The sequence below is a fragment of the Opisthocomus hoazin genome, chromosome W (assembly GCF_030867145.1).
Source record: "Opisthocomus hoazin isolate bOpiHoa1 chromosome W, bOpiHoa1.hap1, whole genome shotgun sequence".
Classification (NCBI taxonomy): domain Eukaryota; kingdom Metazoa; phylum Chordata; class Aves; order Opisthocomiformes; family Opisthocomidae; genus Opisthocomus; species Opisthocomus hoazin.
Window position 1 is genome coordinate 18,657,703 of NC_134453.1, and position 18,202 is coordinate 18,675,904.

Consider the following 18,202-nt stretch of genomic DNA (forward strand, 5'->3'; position numbering starts at 1 on the left):
GCCGAATCAACATACCTACTTTACAATCTTAGAGAGTGTGGAATCTGCTTTCCGCAGGTCAGTTACCCACGCCCTCCCGGGGCTCCCGTCCCCTCCCGGTACCCCGTCCCCCCCACCCCTCTGAGGGAGCCTCGGGGCCGAGGGATGACTGAGGGGAAGGGGGTGTAATAGACTAGAAGATGATTCGTGTCGAGTGCACATATTGTGCAACTGTGGAAACTAGCATAATGTGAAATAACAAACCTACATAAGGCATGGAACAATAGACAGAATATCTGTGGGTTTGAGATTGGGCTAATATAGAAGTCCAGTGCGGTTTGAGACTGGGCTAACGTATATTGCTTATGCAAGATGAGCGGGCAGCGGCGGGGAGGCTGCGGCAGCGCACCAAAAAAGGACATTTAGAGGACACCGAGGAAGAAGAGACTCTTCATCCTGAAGACCACCAGAGCAACTATAAAGACCACCAACATCATAAGACGCATGCGTCAATAAATGATGCCACGTAAGCACAGAGAATCAAAAGAAGGAGGAGACTTCACGGAAACCAACAGCTCGGAGAGAATATAAAGACCACCAGTGCCATTAGAAGGTGTGCGTGTTGGTGGAGCAGTGACTCCCCGCGCACCCAGCGCTGTTTGCTTGCTTTTTATTGCCTTAAATATTAATAAAGAAAAAGATAATGCAAATGACGTATTGTCATTTATAACAGGGGGACATGGCGGCATGAGGGGCGGGAGGAGGGAGCCCCGCCGCCGTGAGGGGAGCTCGCCCGCCCCTCAGCCTGCTGAGTAGTGTTCGGCTGGGGGGGGGGCGATGCTCGTTCCCGCCTCCCGGCTGAGGCAGCGGCAGGTGGGATGGGAGCCGTCCGCCACGACGGTGAGTGCTCGGGCGGGAAGGGGAGGAGGCCCGGCGCGGTGCCGCCCAAGCCGCCGACCCGCCACCGCGCCCTGAAGCAGCCGGGCTCTGCCCTCGCCTCACGTAGAGGGCGGCTGCCGGGGACCGGGGGGAGGCGCGGCGGCCATTTTTCCTCACCGTGCCTCGGAAAGGGTGGCGGGTTGGAGCCGCTCAGCTGGCCTTCGCCAGAGCATGGCACTCCCTAGGAGCTTCTCCTTATTCTCTCTCAGCCCCGGGGGCTGACCGGGGGTGGGGGGGGAAGGTGGTTCCCGCCCTCCCGGGGCTGACAAGGGTCGGTAGCGCTGAGGCGGTCCCGGCTGCCGCCCTCCCCGCCGGGCTTGGGACCGGGGTACCGCTGAGCTGATTTATTTGTCGTTATTCAAGTGTAAGCTTTGGGGTTAAATCCTGATGGTCAGCGTTCCTAAGGATAGGAGGTAAAAGCGTTGCTTCCAAGGAGACTGGGAAAAGGCTATGCCTGCATGTGAATATTTCTGTTGTACAGCGCTGGAGGAAGGATGGTCTGGCCTGGATCCGATCAGCAGCATTTTCTCAGGGAAATCAATCCATTAGAAACACCACAGGGTGAGTTGTGCTGGGTTTTGTTTAACTGATTTTCCCCTTTAGCAAGCCTGCCCCGTGATTTTAAATCGCTGCAGTTTGGGTAACGCATTTCACCTGTTGCGTGTCTCTTATTCTAGTGACTCAGAATTTACCACCTGATTTCCGTGATAAACAGACGATTGTACGTCTTTGCATTTCTTGGCAATTAATGCTGTTGGAACCCTTTCCTTTTTTTAATTCTTGTAATCTCTCATTGTATAAGTATTAACATTTACTGAAATGGACATTCTGGTTCCCTATGTCAGCTTCAAGAAGTGTTTTCAGTTTTGTTTTTAGAGTATGTATTTCTGAATTGAAGCTATGTAATGGCTCGTTACAATGGGAATTTGAACATCGTTAAGAGAAGGAGATGCCCTGCAGAAGAGGAAGGCAGCCTACGCCGGAGGCGCTACTGACAGCCAGGGATAAGCCATGCTTTTCTAATATGCTATATTTTATTAACAAGCTAATTAGCAGAAACTTAAGAATGTTTTACCTACTTATATTAACAAGAACAGATGCTATGATATAACAAAGTGAATTAAAAGTGAGCTAGCAGTGTTAAGTTCTTAAAAATACTCATTTAGACCAAAGGATTGAACCAAGCAATACTAAAGGAGTGCCACTTACCAAAACTCTCAGAATTAAGTTCCTACAGGCTGAAAGCTTCATGCCCGGGTGTATTACATCGTTGTAAGCTTGGCAAAAGTGCTAGCGCAGTAATAACTAAGACACCTGACCTTCAGTTTCTGAGAAGGGATGCAGTCTTGTAGTTGAGTGAAAGGATGGGAAGATTGAAATAAAAATACGTTTGTGGTGTTGAGATTGGCTTGCCGTGAGACTTACTGGAGGAAGCTTTGAGGTCACTTACAGAGGCCTGCCTCTTTACCTCCTTGACTGTGATGTCTTCTTGCGAGGTATAATATTGTAGAGTTTGGGGTCACACAGTCCATCTAATCCCTTAAACTTGGTTGTAGATTGCGATTGCTCTTGTCTTTGCCTTACCCCCCACCTCCCACCCTGGTAATGCCTGACCCTGCTCTTCTCTCATTGTGCTTCTTGGCTCTCCTTCCCTTCACTGTGACTTGGTGATTCTTTTCCATCTCAAACCCGAGTTGCTCGAGCTCAAACTAATAGCAATATATTAATGATTTTTTGAAATGTCACGCTACTAAACCCATGAAACTAACATTTTACATCCACATCTCGTATAATGGTCACTCCATGTATCTGCTTTCATTCTACTTTTGTAACAGTGGGACAGCTGGAGAGCGAGACTCTATTAGTTTTAAGCACAAATCAAGGTTTTTACAACTCCAATACCATCCTTTCTCAGATGATATGAATAGCTTCAACAGTCAATAGGAGAACATGCAGTCCTGTCAGAGGACACATGCATGAGGTTTACATTTAGAATTAACATAAATAGACATGCATAGGAGGCCTGTATGCTTAAAATATGAGGAAGAAATAAACTGGTTTATGGTCATCTCTTCTCCTTGCCCTGAAAGAAAGCTGCAAGGTAATGTAGCCTGTGTATTTAAATGTATTGGAAACTTGGAGACAATGGAAAAAATACAAGTTTCAGTTCAAAATGTTATATCTGTGCTAGTTAAATATTTATTGTTCCATTAAGAAAGTGCATAATTAGCAAATACAAAGAGCACGTAGTTATCCTTCTCAACACTTAAGTATTTATTTACATTGTGAAACAAGTGTGTATATAGAACAGCTCTAGCACTGGACTTAATTCTCACTAAGAGTACTGATTTTTTTTTTTTAGCACAGAACAATTTAAAAACAGGGAAAATCTTAAGAGTAGAAAAGTGGTGCTGTTTTCGCTACATGGAAAATAAACAGAAGAAAGAAATATTTCAAGGTCTCAGAAGAAGTATGTCAATTTTGCTGTGAGTGAGACTTTGGATGTCAGGACGCCCTGGAACGTTCTAGAAAGAGGTATAATTGTTTTTTATTAAACTGAAGAATAACTGAACAGAACAAATTCAGAAATGAAGTGCCTTCATTTGAGGTTGATCACTGACAAAACCATAAGCATACTCTAAAAGTTTTCTTGTTCATACTTAATTTTCTTTAGCAGAAAAAAAAGGGTTGGGTTGGTTGTTTCCTCCATTGCAGACTTTGAGGTAGGAAAGAAACTATAAATGTAGGGGAGGGTGGGGAAATAATACATTTTGGGGGGAAGAGGCCAGGCTGCTGCTTAGTTTGGATATTTCTCATCTCTAAAAAGAACTTGGCTATTTTAATTAGAAGTCTTCCCTTTTTTAATAAGATCCATTTTCTTGAGAAAATGTATAATGAAAAAGTTGAGCTGAAGATCCAAAGTTGGTATGAGAATATGCAGTAGCAAGATATATATTAGTTCATGTTAAAAAAAAAAAAAAACAAACAACAAACCTGTTTTGTCTCCTACATATATTCTGAGCTGGGCTGGGTTGTTTGGGTTTTTTTTTAATTAATATCTTATCCTTGCAAGAAGACAGGTTCCCTGTGTTCAGATGCACTCATTAAGACCCAGACTGTGTAGCAGGTGTTCAAAAAATGTGTAGATGTGATCTGGTTTAGCAGGCATGGTGGTGTTGGGGTGATGGTTGGACTTCATGATCTTTTCCAACCTTAATGATTCTGTGATTCTGTGAAACCTGTGTTGGTGTAACAATAGAAATGCATGTTTCATTATCTCTGTGTCATTTACAACTCAAACACAGATGAGGAACCTATTTAAGTGTTTCTTATGTTATTTTTTTCTTCACTTGAGCAACTAGCATAAACTACTGATGTGGTCCTTGATTTTTGTGTGTGTTTGTTCAATATTCCCCGTCATTTTTTCCTCCCAATTCTGTCTTATTCTGTGTCCCTATGAAGCGCTTCGTGCGTTAAAGGGATTTGCAAGAATAACCACGTTAACTGTACTCCTGTGACCTACAGGAGACTCATTACAGAATGAGACAGGCCCAGATTACTAAGATCTCATCTTCCTTTGCTAAGTTGTCATGTGTTCAACAGATAATTATCATGGCTTCTGAGGGTCAAGATTTTTTTTTAATGCAGATTGGAGGAGGGGAATTGTTCTTAGCAAGAGAGAGAAGAATCATGGAGATAAGAAAAATTTCTTTCTGGGATATCATTTGTGAGAGGGGCTCTAAAAATGTTGCACTTGGCTAATTAAAGTCTTTAAAGAGGTTTTTAGAGCTGGCGTGTTGGCTGAAAAAGGAGAAGGCCCAGCCTCTTCTCGAAACAGGGAAGGGTGGCTTGCCGGAAAGCCCTGGGAGGTGGTGAGTGGGTGCGGGAGGAAGGCTTGGCAAAGCGAGGGTCAGCAGTGGGAGGGGGGGAGGAGGAGGAGGATGTGCACGGAAGCTCTGATGAGAGCTGCGGCTTGCGGTGGTGTGCGCTAACCCTCCTGTGACATCAGGCAGGGATGAGCTGTTCTGTTTCCTCGGGTGGATTCTTCATTTCTGTGGTAGCTGACGTTTGGTGATATGAAATGTGAGCTGTATTTTCAGTTATGCCTCCACTCTTCGTACTTACAAAAACATGCCGAAAATGTGAACAACTATGTGTAATACTAAGCTTAAAAGTATGAACAACTTCATTTCTTCCTGAGACTGTGAATTTAATAACAAATAGTAAAAGTTCAAAATTTCAGATAGATATTTGTATAGTTTAAAAGGAAGCAGTAGCTGGTTGGGTTTTTTCCCCTCCCCCATCCAGGTGAACTTCACAGTAGACCAGATCTGAGCAATCGAGGACAAGAAGTCCAGCGTTAGGAATATATCTGTTGTTGGGGTTGATGTAGCTTCAGAGTTAGCATGACTAGGCCGCTTAAGCAAAACAGCATAACTGAACAGGCTGCTGGAAAGGGCAGCTAAGAATAGCAATTGACAAAGTGCTGACAGTGCACATGATGTGGGTTAGCAAAAACAAGATGTGTTCAAGGACGTGGAGGCGGTCTGTTGCTATTGGTGTCAGTGCATAGTTACCAATCATAAGGGGATATGGGGTGCGTGAACAGCGCATGATATATGTCTGTAGCCTATCCGAATAAGCGTGATCGCATGTGCAGATATGAAAAATGTATATAACCACGCAAGCGGAGCAATAAAGTGAATTGACTGTGCATTGCATCAATGTGTGAGTGTCGTTCCTGTCCCTGCACGAATGCTGATCGCGGCAGTCTGTGATTGCTCATGTTGCTCACAGCAAATCAACCTTGACAGGCTCCTTGGTGTGCAAAGTGGGCATCATTGCTTCAGCCAGAGCCAGAGAAATGCGATTCACAGACATAAGGAAAGATGAGCAAGAAATATGTATCACAATCAAGTCTACATAAGAATCTGTTTGTATCTTTCTTTTCCTTCTTTTTTCTTTTTAATCTGAAGACAGAAAAATGGTTTGCTTTCTATCTTGTCCGATCTCTTTTAAGTTGACATGTGAATCAAGCTGTGAATTACAGAACAAGTTCACAGTCTTCAGAGTGCAATCCGGGCAACACTGGAGTAGAGCTTTTAAGTGATATCTAGCAACCATTCTAACCTGCTCCTCACTATGGAGAAAGATGCTTTCAGAAAGAGTCTTAGTAGTAACCTTCGTTTTTATTGGATTGCTTACAGATTAATACCCTGTTCCTCCAAGCCACTGTGGTGGGCTGGGTTTTGTTATTGTTACCTCCGTCTTTGATGTCTGCATCTGCAAAGTTAACAAGTTGTAAAGTGATGTGGAGCATGACTCTGTAAGTGTCTGACAGTGATATTATGCTGTGACTGCTGTCTTGAGGTGTTGATTTTGAATAAGAATAAAAATTAATTACACCCAAAGCAGAGTTTTAGTACCTAAGAACTTCAGAAATTAAAATATTGAAGTCTCCTTGTGGTTTTTCCTTTAAGTACATCAAGAAATATTGGCACTGTAATAGAGTGGGTATAGTTGCCTGACCAGTGCAAATTTTAAACCCAGCAAATGATGAAACATTATCAAATTATTAAAATGAATTGTCTTCTCTTACAGGGCAATTTCTATGTAGTATGAACTCTCAGACAACGACTTGGCCTTCATCAAACAGTGTAGGGATGGTTCAGGTTTTCTTATTAACTTAATTGACTCCCCTGGACATGTTGATTTCTCCTCTGAAGTTACAGCAGCTCTCTGTGTCACTGATGGTGCCCTTGTTGTGGTTGACTATGTTTCAGGTAAGCATGCTCTTCTATTAGAAAGACCTCGGTGTATTTTGTTTTCTTCCTCTTAAGAAAAAAAAGAAAAAACATGAATGATGGAAAAAGCTTCTTTCTCTGAAAGTTTGACTTCTGATGGTATGAATTCTAATTTGCAGTCTTAGCCTATGGCTTTTCCTGTACCTCAGAGGATTACACCCACTCTGTATCCAGCTTGTGGGTTGAATGTAGGGTAACTGAGGAAATAGTCAGTCTTTCAGTAAAATCCTAGGGAGTGGAGCTGCCTTCAGTTAGAAAATGGAGCAGTACATGCAACTGAGTAATGATGGTTTTGGGGAGCACAGAGACTACCACCACATTTCCAGTTTGAATTTCCCAGTCACCACTGTACAAAGTAGATTAGAGATCTTGCCCATATATATAAGGCATGTTTTAACTGTGCTCATGTTTTTTAAGGGGTTCGTGTGCAGAGACTGTTCTGCGGCAGGCTATTGCAGAACGGATCAAACCAGTGCTGATGATGAACAAAATGGATCGTGCTTTGCTGGCACTGCAGCTGGAGCCCGAGGAACTTTACCATTGCAGCGTATTGTCGAAAATGTCAGTGTCATCATTTCCACCTACGGAGAGGGTGAAACTGGACCAATGGGTAACATAACGGTAAAGAAAATTTTAAAACTTTGCTGTGGTTGGAATCCTATTTTGGAGAATACCAACCTTGAGATGAAACAAGATCATCTCAGATCTCTGGTGAACCTGAAGGAGCTGTTCTTCAGTCCCCTTACGCCCCCACTGCTTCATACTTTTTGTTTTGGGGATATTATTTCAGACCGACCAACTGGGGAGCAAAAGCAGCTAGGAGAGAGGAGAGAATTCACAAAGCCAATCATCCTCTAGTGATGCTTTCTCACTAACAAAATGTGTAACCTCAAGCCACTTGCTCAGTGTCATTCAAACATCAGATGTCAGACATATGCCTGGAGCAAACTGCTGAAGGGAAGCTATGGTTGGAAATTTAAGGCAAAGGACCAGAAGCCAGAAGATTAGCTTTCTGTGACTGGCTTTGCTCCTTTTGTCTCTTACACGACAAAAAGCATGGCCTTTCTGCTATTCCTGACTGATAAGACATTTAATTTGCGGTTTTCTGATCTGAAGATGTAGGTCTCTTGTTATTCTACCAGTAATTATATCATCGTATGCTGGATATCTCGGGAAGGATGGTTTGAAACTAGAAAGACAAATAATATTTCCCAATATTGCCGCTGAGAATTGCAAAATAAAAAAACCAAAGTCAACTGCAAATCTCCTCTGGTGGTCCAGCTGTTAAGAGTAAGGAATTGTCAAAATCAGGCTGCTTCAGATATTATTTTTTCTACCAAATAGCTACAAGACAGACCTTCTCACCAGAGTTTTCAGACCTGGTTCCCTTTGTTTAAATGTGATCGCCTTGTACTAGCTGGTTTTATGGCTAAAATTGATTGCAGCTTAATCTAGTTCCTGGAACAAAGGATTCTCAGCTAGGATTGTATTCTGATTCTTATATTCCATGAATCTCAGGCATTCTTCAGTCAGACTAGTTTTATCTGTGTGGCAGGCATGAGCCACCTGTATTTTAATTTCTAGAGAAAGAAAGTTCACTAACAATTCCGTTAATGTTCTATGCATGGAATGGATGTACATACGTGCTTTGATACCACAGTGACACTCTGAGGATATCAGTGACACATACCAGTGCATGCTGAGTTCGTGCTTCTGTAAAACTAAGCTTTCACAGGCAGCCTAGAAAGCTAATTAGACGCGAGTTTGTAACTCTTGCACCAAAAATATTTCTGTATCTGGGAAAGGCAATTGCTTGTAATGCAGATACGCTGTATGTGCCCTCTGTGATGAGTTCTGATAACTTGCTCCGTAAGAGCAGAGAGAACTTCAGAACATAAATGCTTTTATTGAACTGCATAGGTAAAATTAATACACAACACGAGATTATGAACCAAATCCAGTCTTTTGATACCAGTGAGCATTCCTGTGAATTTAATTAACCTTAAATTGTATCTTATAAACGATGGAGTTAGTTTCCTATTAGATGTGTACGCAACTTGAACTGAATGCTTTATATACGTGTGAAAGCTCCATATATTTCCTTGTCTTCTGATGCCTTATAATAAATTAACCTACCTTGACTCATTTAGCCCACAGTGTACTCCCAAGATTTATCTTCTCTGGTATTTAAATGATTTTATCAAGGCTTCAAAAGACAGTTATAGATAAGAGGGTGGAGTAAGAGAATTCTTGGCAATAGGTTTGCTTGCAGTGCCTAGTTCCCTGTAAAAGCCTAAAAATGCACGTTGAAGTCAGTGTTTTTAAGTGTGGTAAAAAAACCTCAAAAACCTAAACAAACAAAAAGCCATCCTTTGCCTCCTCAAACCTCTAACAGTTATTGCCATGTTTAAATAAGGATTTACCACTCTTCTGCTATTTTAATCTCTGCTTAATTGTGAAACTTTACAGAGTTTTCTTTTAAAAATCACTAAGTGGAAATTTGCAGGAAAAGTGGATACTTCTCAAGTTCAAACTGGATGAGTAAAAATAAACATCTTCTTTAAATATTTTGATCCAGCAACTGGAACATTCGGCAAACCAGCCACTAGCCCAGATGGAAAGAAGCTGCCAAGATCACTCTGCCAGCTAGTTCTGGTTCCTGTCTTTAAGGTAAAGCAAGATTTTGTCTTGATTGGATTCCAAGGGCATAAGGGGAGTTTTTTTTAGTTCAGCAGGTTAGCTCTTAGGAAAGCCATCCCACTTACAAAGTAGGTCCATACTTTCTGTATAGGCTAGAAAAATTCTACAGTGTAAGAACAATGTGCAAAAGGTGGCACAGAAGCAGAAGGCAGCAAATCTGAACAGTCTGTTCACTGAAATAACATGTTTTGCATATTGTTAAAGATTTGTGTGTCTTGTGTGTGAACCTCTTCTGACAGGAGTTTGGAATTTACTTTGGAATTGGAAACATTTGCTATAATTTGTGAATCTTGAGCTGTATGACCCTTGCGAATAGTTTCTCAAACGGAAGCCCAGAACAGAGAAACCAGAGGGTTTTCAGACATACACCATGTTTAAGATAAGTGGTAAGCAAAACCTGTCTCTCTTATATTACTTACTCCGGTCGCTATAAACTTGTTTCAGATCTTTGATGCCATTATGATTTTTAAGAAAGAAGAGGCAGCCAAACTGAAAGAGAAACCTGATGTCAAGCTAGACATTGAAGATGGAGATAAAGAGGAAAAGCCCCTTCTTAAGGTAAATTGGCTTTTCTACTTCATTAGAATTGCCAGCGTGGTAGCATTTCTTACCCTTGAGCTGTGTAATGAGAACAGTCTTTTAGGTCTTTCTAAAATCCACAGAAACTTCCCTTCATTGTTTTTTTTTTTATAATCTGGTCAGTGGTTAATTTGTGCGTCAGGAACGTCATGATTTGAAATAAAGTGCTTGGTAATGTATTGCACTGAATTTACTAGAGAGATAACAGGACTTCAGTGTGTTGCAGCATACAAAAGACATACCTGTTTTGATTTAAGAAAAGGGAGAACATTTTTATTTCATATATAAAAAAAGCCACTAATACTGCTTCCCTCCCTCTTCTCAAGGTGTAAACACAATGCTAATAGAAAGTGTCTGTTGCCACACATCTATGCTGTGGCTGTGGAATCAGAACCAACATTTCTGGCTGGGTCTCACTAATTCCAATATACTGAAGAACACCGCTGAATTCCAGTCAACCTTTTGAAGAGTAATGTCGGAAAGCACCTGATCACTTTCTTTGTAACACTGAATGTTAAGAGCAGAGACTTTAAGAAACTGTCCAGTGCCTATGCTAACTCGTGTTCTCCTCAGGTGTGTTACAACCCACATGAAAAGGGGGCCTGAGGAAAACACGTGGAAACTTCTTCAAACAATCACTAGAGAAGGGAAATCACATCACTGCGGCAAATGGCCAGAGATTTAATAAAACATTTGGGTTTATTTTTATCTTCCATATATGGAAGATACAGTCATAAAATATGACTATTCACGGACCTTTTTCCTTCTGCTGTTGTAATGTGTTGTCAGTAGAGAAGGACATTTGTATTTTATTTCAGGAGCTTAATACAGTCCAAGAATCCTAACCTTTCTGTTGAAATGTAAGTCCCTAGCCCAAGGAAACAAAGAATGCAAGGAGTGCCGCTTCTCAGTAATTCAAACACACACTTATGTTCAAATTGCTTGTTCTAGATAAGTATTTTACTCATAGCCTTTAAAAAGATTTAAGTAGTTGTAGGGAAATTTTAAATGGCTCTCAAGACTTTTTACATTGCATCCCTAGGCATAGCCTTCTACATGCTATCCAAAAAGTTTATCTGGGGTTCGGTTATTGTGTTTGTTGAAACAAGTTTTAATCTCAGTGTGAATTGTGGGTCCCTAGGCCGTGATGCGCTGCCTGCCTGCTGATGATGCCTTGCTTCATATGATCACCATTCATCTGAAGCGATGGTGTTCCATCCATGGAACCTTCCCCTGTAACAGCATGAAAATACTGCTGTGGACTTCTTCATGAGGGGCCACTTGATGATGAAGCTGCTATGGGTGAAAAAAAAATTTCCCAGCTTACCAGGGGCTGTCGAAAATACAGCATCCCCAGGGCACAGATAACTAAAACTGCCCGAAATGGGTTTGGATTAAGTTTCTGTGCTATAGTGATAATTACTAATTTGGGACTCTGTTGAGCAGGGTATTACAAGAAGTAAGAAAGCAAAGGAAAAGCCTTGGGACACTACACATAGAGCTTGATCTATGTCCTGATGTACTGGATGCTGACGTGCGTGGAACCCCATTGCATTTATTTTAGATTCAGAGAAGGTGTGGTTGAGATGAGCAGGGATATGGTATGTACCAGCCTTTGGATACGCTGCGAGAGATGGATGGAGCAGCAAGTTCCTCGCTCTTATTCTCTCTGCAGCTTTGATTATGATCTCCTAGGGAATCCTGTCATTTCTCCTCAGTCACAGTCATAATCGTAACAGGATACTTTACTTTGAGACACTTATAACGTGTCCCCTGGTAGCTGACGTGTTGTCACTGTTCTCTGATTTGCTCTCAACCTTCAAGGTGGAGGACGAAAATCTGGTAAAAAATGGAACCATCTCCCACTTGTCTGAAGGCGTGGCTGCGATCATGACTAGATAAGGAACAAATAGCTGAGTCTGAATCTGATACGAGGCTCTTGGTCTGACACTGATGGGAAGCAGTTAAGTTTTGAAGAATTCACCTGTAATATGATCATCAGCTTGAGTATTTTCAAGACTATCTGCATTCTTTGGATTTGTGTAGATTTGTCACTTCCCTTAGAAATCCACAAATGTTGAAATAAAGAAATCATATTTGAAGTAATTTTCAAGTCCAGTACTAGCAGAAAAGAAGCTTATCTGTGATGGCATACGTGTTTAATCCTCCAATAAACTGTTAACTCTTTCTTCTTGCGAAACCAGAACAGGACTTCTGGTTAGAGGCCCTGCTTCTGACCATATCATCCATATGATCAAACACAAACTTCTAGTGCTGTATTTTGCCTTCTGGATTCCAATGAATTACAGGGGCTCTTTAAATCCCCCTATTCAAAACTTTTCCTGGGGCTAGGTCATATTAGGAGAGACTTAGTGATATCATGGAACCTGCTACCAGAAGAGGGAAGGCTGGGCGAGCAGGGAATAAGTACTAACAGAGGTCTCAGTATTGAAAGAAATGACAGTGGTGATGATTCATTACCTTAATGAAGAATCTTTGATAGCTACCATAGCTATAATTGATCTGTCCGCACACATTTGGCCTTTGCTGACTGAAAAAGAGAGGAGCTGTTAATAAGGTGCATTGAATTTTGAGAATGGTGTGTAAATAGCTCTAAGTTTTGAATTCTCACAGAACGTGTGTCTGATGCAGATACGTATTTTATCGCAGGTGTCAAAAACTGTGATCCCAAGGGCCCTCTGATGATGCACATTTCCAAAGTGGTCCCCACCTCTGATCCCGCGGAGAGAGCGAAGAGACAAGAAAGGCGGGAAGGCACAAAGGCTGGCTGCAAACAGAACTGAGCGGGAACGGTTCTGCCCGGAACGGTTCTCCCAAAAAAGACTGTTCTGACCTAAAGGATTGTTCTGACAAGCTGGAAAAGCTCATCATTATATACAAAGCATGACACTGATGGTATCGAATACTCTCATCAATCAACCTGGCTGTCAGTCAAGGCCTGTCCATCGGTGCCCCCCTTCCCAGCTGCCCCACACCTGGCGGATGGAAAGCTGAGGAAGACCTCAGTTTCCCTGGTAGCAGCTAAGATACCCATAAGTTCTTACATTCCTTCCCGAACTAAACTCAAACAACGACCGTGCTAGCTGTGAGAAAGAAAAGTTTCTAACTGCACGAAGCAGATCAACTCGATTTCACTCAAACCACCACATTAGGAAAAGGTTAAATGGAAACAGCAAAGTGTAGGCGGGGAGGTGAATTATGCTGTTCTTTACGAATTGCCAGTACTTTGGGGAAAGTTATGATTTGGGTTTTTTTCCCCCCCCTCCTTTCTGTCACTGTAAATATTCAGAACAAACAATGGGTATCCCTAATAACCAGAAAGAGCAGCAAGGGGATTTAATTTATTTAAGAAGCTTTTTTTGAGCTGTTTCAACATTAACTTCTGTCCTTTGAGTAACTGGATTTTCTTGGTAAATTAAATTCTTCCATGAAGGAGACTGGAAAATATATTCCATGTTAAAAGTATTTATTTATCACCAAGTACAGCTATTCATATACCAGTTTGTCTTAACTGTCTTAAAAGCAGTTGGAAGATTTAAAACCTGCGTTAAAAATTAATTCCAGACTACGGTGCTGAGTGTTGGGCAGGAAACCTACCGGCTCGGTTGCTTAAAAAATGTCTCGACCATGAGGGCTGAAAGAGGTGAGTGCAAGTGAGGACAAAACAGCAAAATGGAGAATTTTTTCACCTCGATGACTTGTGAGAACTGTCATGACGAAGCAGGGGAGTTGTGCAGCCTTAGCGGTGTGTTTCTAATCAAACGCAGTTTTTTAAGTACAGTTTTTATCAGAGTGCTTGTCAGCCATGTTATAAGTTCCAGGATAAGGTCCGGTGAGCTCCTCTTTCTATAAAATTTGCGTCCTGTAGTAAATGCATTTATTACAAAGCACTAGAGGACTCGGCTTCCTTGTGCCCCGAGACTGCTGAAGGTAATTGACAGGGTGAATGCCCTTTTGCCTCAGTTTGTGCATACAAGCTACGATCTGTGGTGAATGACTTCACGGACCCCAATCTTGTGCTCGATCAGAATCATTTTATTGCTCAAGTGAATACCTTATATACTAATACAATAGTTACTAGAGCCAGTCAGCTTTGGATTCGTGGCTTTGCGAATGCCAGTTCACGGTTGCTATTTTCCAGGATCTTTTGCAGCTGGATGTGTGAAAACAGCTTATCTCATGAGAACAGAGAAGGGAGGCACAGGACGCACTGATCCTTCAGGGTCATGAGACAGTGCTGTTCTGTCTCAAATTATATGGTTTCCCACATCTCCCCCTTTTTTGTTTACCCAGACACTGTTGATGATAAGAGCTGACATAATTCGGCCTTCAGTTTTCTACCACTTTCTCAGAGGTCCACACAAACTACAATACTAAAAATAGACATAAGAACACAAATGCTAATAGAAGACATAGAGATGTGAAGTGCATACCATAACCTGCTGGATATCAAGAAAGATCAAATTAACTTGAGAATTATATGTATTGATGGTAAATCTGTTACCTAGCATATGGGTGTAGATTGATTTACTTGCATCCAATTTTCTTTCTGTGTGGATGGTGGGATTCAAGCACCGCCTGACCACAACATATCATTATTGTCAATCAGAGGGGATGCATCCCACTATGTCAGGAGTCGAAATAATGGTGGATCAATGATATAAGCTCAGTAAATTTGCACTTGGGTTATAGGTATACTCATCACACATACAAGCATCCATAACAGTTAGTATTGGCTATCCATATTAATCACCTAGGCTAAGATCAATGTATCTAAGGGTATAACTCATTAACTATGTACAATACCTGCAGAACTCACCAAACCGAAGACACAAAGGCAGTTACTTAGTCCAGACAAATCCGTTAGATCACAGAAACCAAATAAATCCATCAGATCACAGAAATACAAACACTATGACAACAAACACATAAAACCACACAATCATAGTCGTGACCACACACGCACAAGTACACCAAGTTTTCAACATAAATCCAAATCTTACAAATAGACAGAGACTTACAATAATATTCAACATTTAACAGACAAATTCCCGAGCCTCGGTTTCAGGAAGAGTACTCTCTTTTCAATTCTGTTTTAGGAAGGGTACTGTCCCTTCTCCCCAGGGATATAGCCCAATGCTGTGAAGCTTTCACTACAACTAACAGGCAAGCAACAAGAAATAATACTAGAAGAATGCCTTTACCTTATTGATGATCGTTGCTCAGAACTTCTCGGTCTGGGGATCGGAGGTTCTCCCCGAGAATCCCTCGGTGCCGGCTGGAGGTCCTGCAATCCCTCGGATCATTGAGGTTCAGGAGTAGAGTCCCATCTGGGTCGCCAAAATCTGTTACCGGAAAGCGGCAAAATAATTAACTCTCTAAACTTAATTTTGGAGTTCTAGAAAGCAGGAATTCTTTACTGCAGTGCTGGACGCACAGGGGACAGTTCTACCCAAATGTGCGTACCGAAAAGACACTACTACTAGATATTTATGCCATGTTAACATACATAATCATTACATTTCTGAGAAGTGCTTATCATTTTCCTTTTTTTTTTTTGATATATATATATATATTAATATCTTTTGTACATGTCTATTGGCACCTCTGGACAGTTGTCAGGAGCCCTCAGAGGAAGGTTCATACTTTTCCTCACGGTGTCTGCTAGTTGACCTTTGCTCTTGTGCAAACTCAGTTCTAAAATCACGTATACTATGTCCTCCAAGATTGCTTCATTGTACAAGAGCTGTTGTGGGAGATAATTGCCAAATATGCAAGGAATGTATTAATCGGTGTGGGTGGTGCACCTACTGCAGTCATCAGAGTACTTGCGTTTGCTGTAATTTTTTCAGTGTTCCCTGTGTAATAGGATCATCCAGAGTGGATCTCTTCTACTTCCACGTCAGAGGTTGCTCCTTGAGAGTGAGCGTGGTCATCTCTGGCATCGGATTCTGTGTTACGTTCTTTCAGCTCATGATATGGTTTCACATATTTTGCTGGTAACCATCGAGGGCCTGTTGAAAGAAGAACACATGCATACCCTCTTCCCCATGTTATTAGTTCTACAGGACCTGTCCACTGCGATTCCCCAAATTCTTTATACCATACTTTTGGTCGAACCACAAATGAGGGGACCATCCCGAATTGACGGTCAGCTGCTGTTGTAAATAATTGATGATCAGAACAATTTAAAAAATTAAGTACATACAATGCTTTGTCTAACTATTCCTGTGGGGTAACACTGCCATAGGATTCCCCCTTTTTTGTTTATTTAGCATAGCTTTGAGGGTCCCATGGACATGTTCAACAATGGCTTGTCCAGTGGGAGAATGTGGTATACCTGTAACATGTTGTATACCCCAGTCCTGTAGGAAAATAGAAATTGTCTGTGAAACATAAGCAGGACTATTATCAGTTTTAATTGTTTCTGGAACGCCCATAGTGGCAAAACATCTTAGCCAGTGGCGTTTCACATCGCGTGCCTTTTCTCCCGTATGTGCAGTGGCTACCAGAAATCCTGAGAAAGTATCCACACTAACATCTACATAACGCAGTCGACCAAATGTTTCAAAAGACTGCAGCTCAGTCTGTTCCTGTTTTTGCGAGAACGGAGGAGGGGCAGCTGACACTTGTAAGAGAGTTTCTGCGGGTTTTAGAGCATTTAAAGCTCTATACACTGTTTTCCAAGTACTAATGATTTCGTCAGGGACTTCAAGCCGCAAGTCCTTTTTGGTCTGCAATTCCTCCCCCACCTTTGCCCATAACGAGCTATCATATGAACCTGAGAAAGGGTACCACGAGCAATAGTCTCTTATCCAAACTAACAATTTAACCAATTTTGTAACTGATACTGCAAACCCTTGTTCTTTCAAAATTCTCTGTAAAATCTCTTGATGGAGCTTTTGCTCCTTTGTAGCTGACTGTCCCATCTTATAAATCCGCAGGTGCTCTCCTGAATTGTTCCAGCGAAGGGTGATGTCTCCCCTTGTATGTGTGCACGTGTGCATATGTCTCTCCTCTTGGTCCCAGCTGTGGTTCACTGCTGGTAATGATCTCCAACTCTGAATATCTTCATGTCCAAATATCTTTATATCCAAATATCTTCATGTCCGAATATCTTCATGTTCGAAAACCCACATTCGGGTGCCGTTTGTGGTGAATGACTTCACGGACCCCAATCTTGTGCTTGATCAGAATCATTTTATTGCTCAAGTGAATACCTTATATACTCATACAATAGTTACTAGAGCCAGTCAGCTTTGGATTCGTGGCTTTGCGAATGCCAGTTCACGGTTGCTATTTTCCAGGATCTTTTGCAGCTAGATGTGTGAAAACAGCTTATCTCCTGAGAACAGAGATGGGAGGCACAGGACGCGCTGATCCTTCAGGGTCATGAGACAGTGCTGTTCTGTCTCAAATTATGTGGTTTCCCACAACGATCCTGTACACTCAGTGCATACAGTAATCGGAAACTTCACAGCCACGTGAGGCAGAGGAGGCAGATGGAGCTTCTGAAAGATGTCTTGGAAGTTAGAGGGAAGCCTCTTGTTACATATGAGAGGAATTTCTCTTGAGTGAGGAGGCATCGTGGGGAAAAACATCACGAGAGCTGTCTAGAGGGATTGTCTAATGCTGGCTGGCTGTGTTTTTATAACTGGTGATCTCCTCCTTTTATGTAACTCGATAGAATTTTTTTTTTTTTTGTAGCGTGCAGAACAAGCGGTCGGTGGGATCTACAGTGTGCTGAACAGGAAAAGGGGACACGTTTTTGAAGAATCCCAAGGGGCATGAACTCCGATGTTTGTGGTCAAGGCGTAGCTACCTGTAAATGAATCATTTGGTGTGGAGTCCTGGCTGGACGAGAAGGGACATAGTTTGGTGCCGTTGAGCAATCCAGGCTTCGAATCAGAGATAGGCCTTGAAAGCAGCGAACACGGAACACTGCTGCAAAAGTAAAGTGGCGAACACGGAACAGTGGCGCAGGGGGACTGCCACGTCGCCGCTTCCTGCCACATCGCCGCTTCCTGCCTTGTCGTCGCTTCCGCATGGAGATGACGCTTTGCACCAATCGCAGCGAGTTATAGCAATTTTGCCCATATATGGTTAAGGGTATCTAACCAATCAGAGGTTGTCATTGCTTTGCCTATATAAACCCTGTTTTGCTGACTAATAAAGGAGAA

The 18,202-nt window shown here is 42.0% G+C and overlaps 1 protein-coding gene and 1 long non-coding RNA gene across 7 annotated transcripts in view; one reads left to right on the top strand and one right to left on the bottom strand.

The window, feature by feature from the left end:
* Positions 1-794: 794 nt before the first annotated feature.
* Positions 795-18,202, top strand: LOC142365712 (uncharacterized). Of its 6 annotated transcripts, XR_012766584.1 has the most exons (11): positions 795-879; positions 1,400-1,479; positions 3,281-3,453; positions 5,733-5,851; positions 6,126-6,244; positions 6,520-6,701; positions 7,140-7,343; positions 9,301-9,392; positions 9,867-9,980; positions 12,672-13,665; positions 17,730-18,202. It is a non-coding gene; the product is annotated as an uncharacterized LOC142365712 (long non-coding RNA). The 6 variants fall into 6 exon arrangements; XR_012766582.1 differs by having other exon boundaries at positions 12,672-18,202; XR_012766586.1 differs by lacking the exon at positions 6,126-6,244 and having other exon boundaries at positions 12,672-18,202.
* LOC142365710 (E3 SUMO-protein ligase PIAS2-like) overlaps positions 15,233-18,202 on the bottom strand; it is a 51,226-nt gene continuing 48,256 nt past the window's right edge. The window contains exon 14 of the mRNA XM_075446783.1: positions 15,233-15,367. Coding sequence (XP_075302898.1) covers positions 15,335-15,367 — 33 coding nt within the window. The 3' untranslated portion in view covers positions 15,233-15,334. The remainder of the gene's footprint in view (positions 15,368-18,202) is intronic.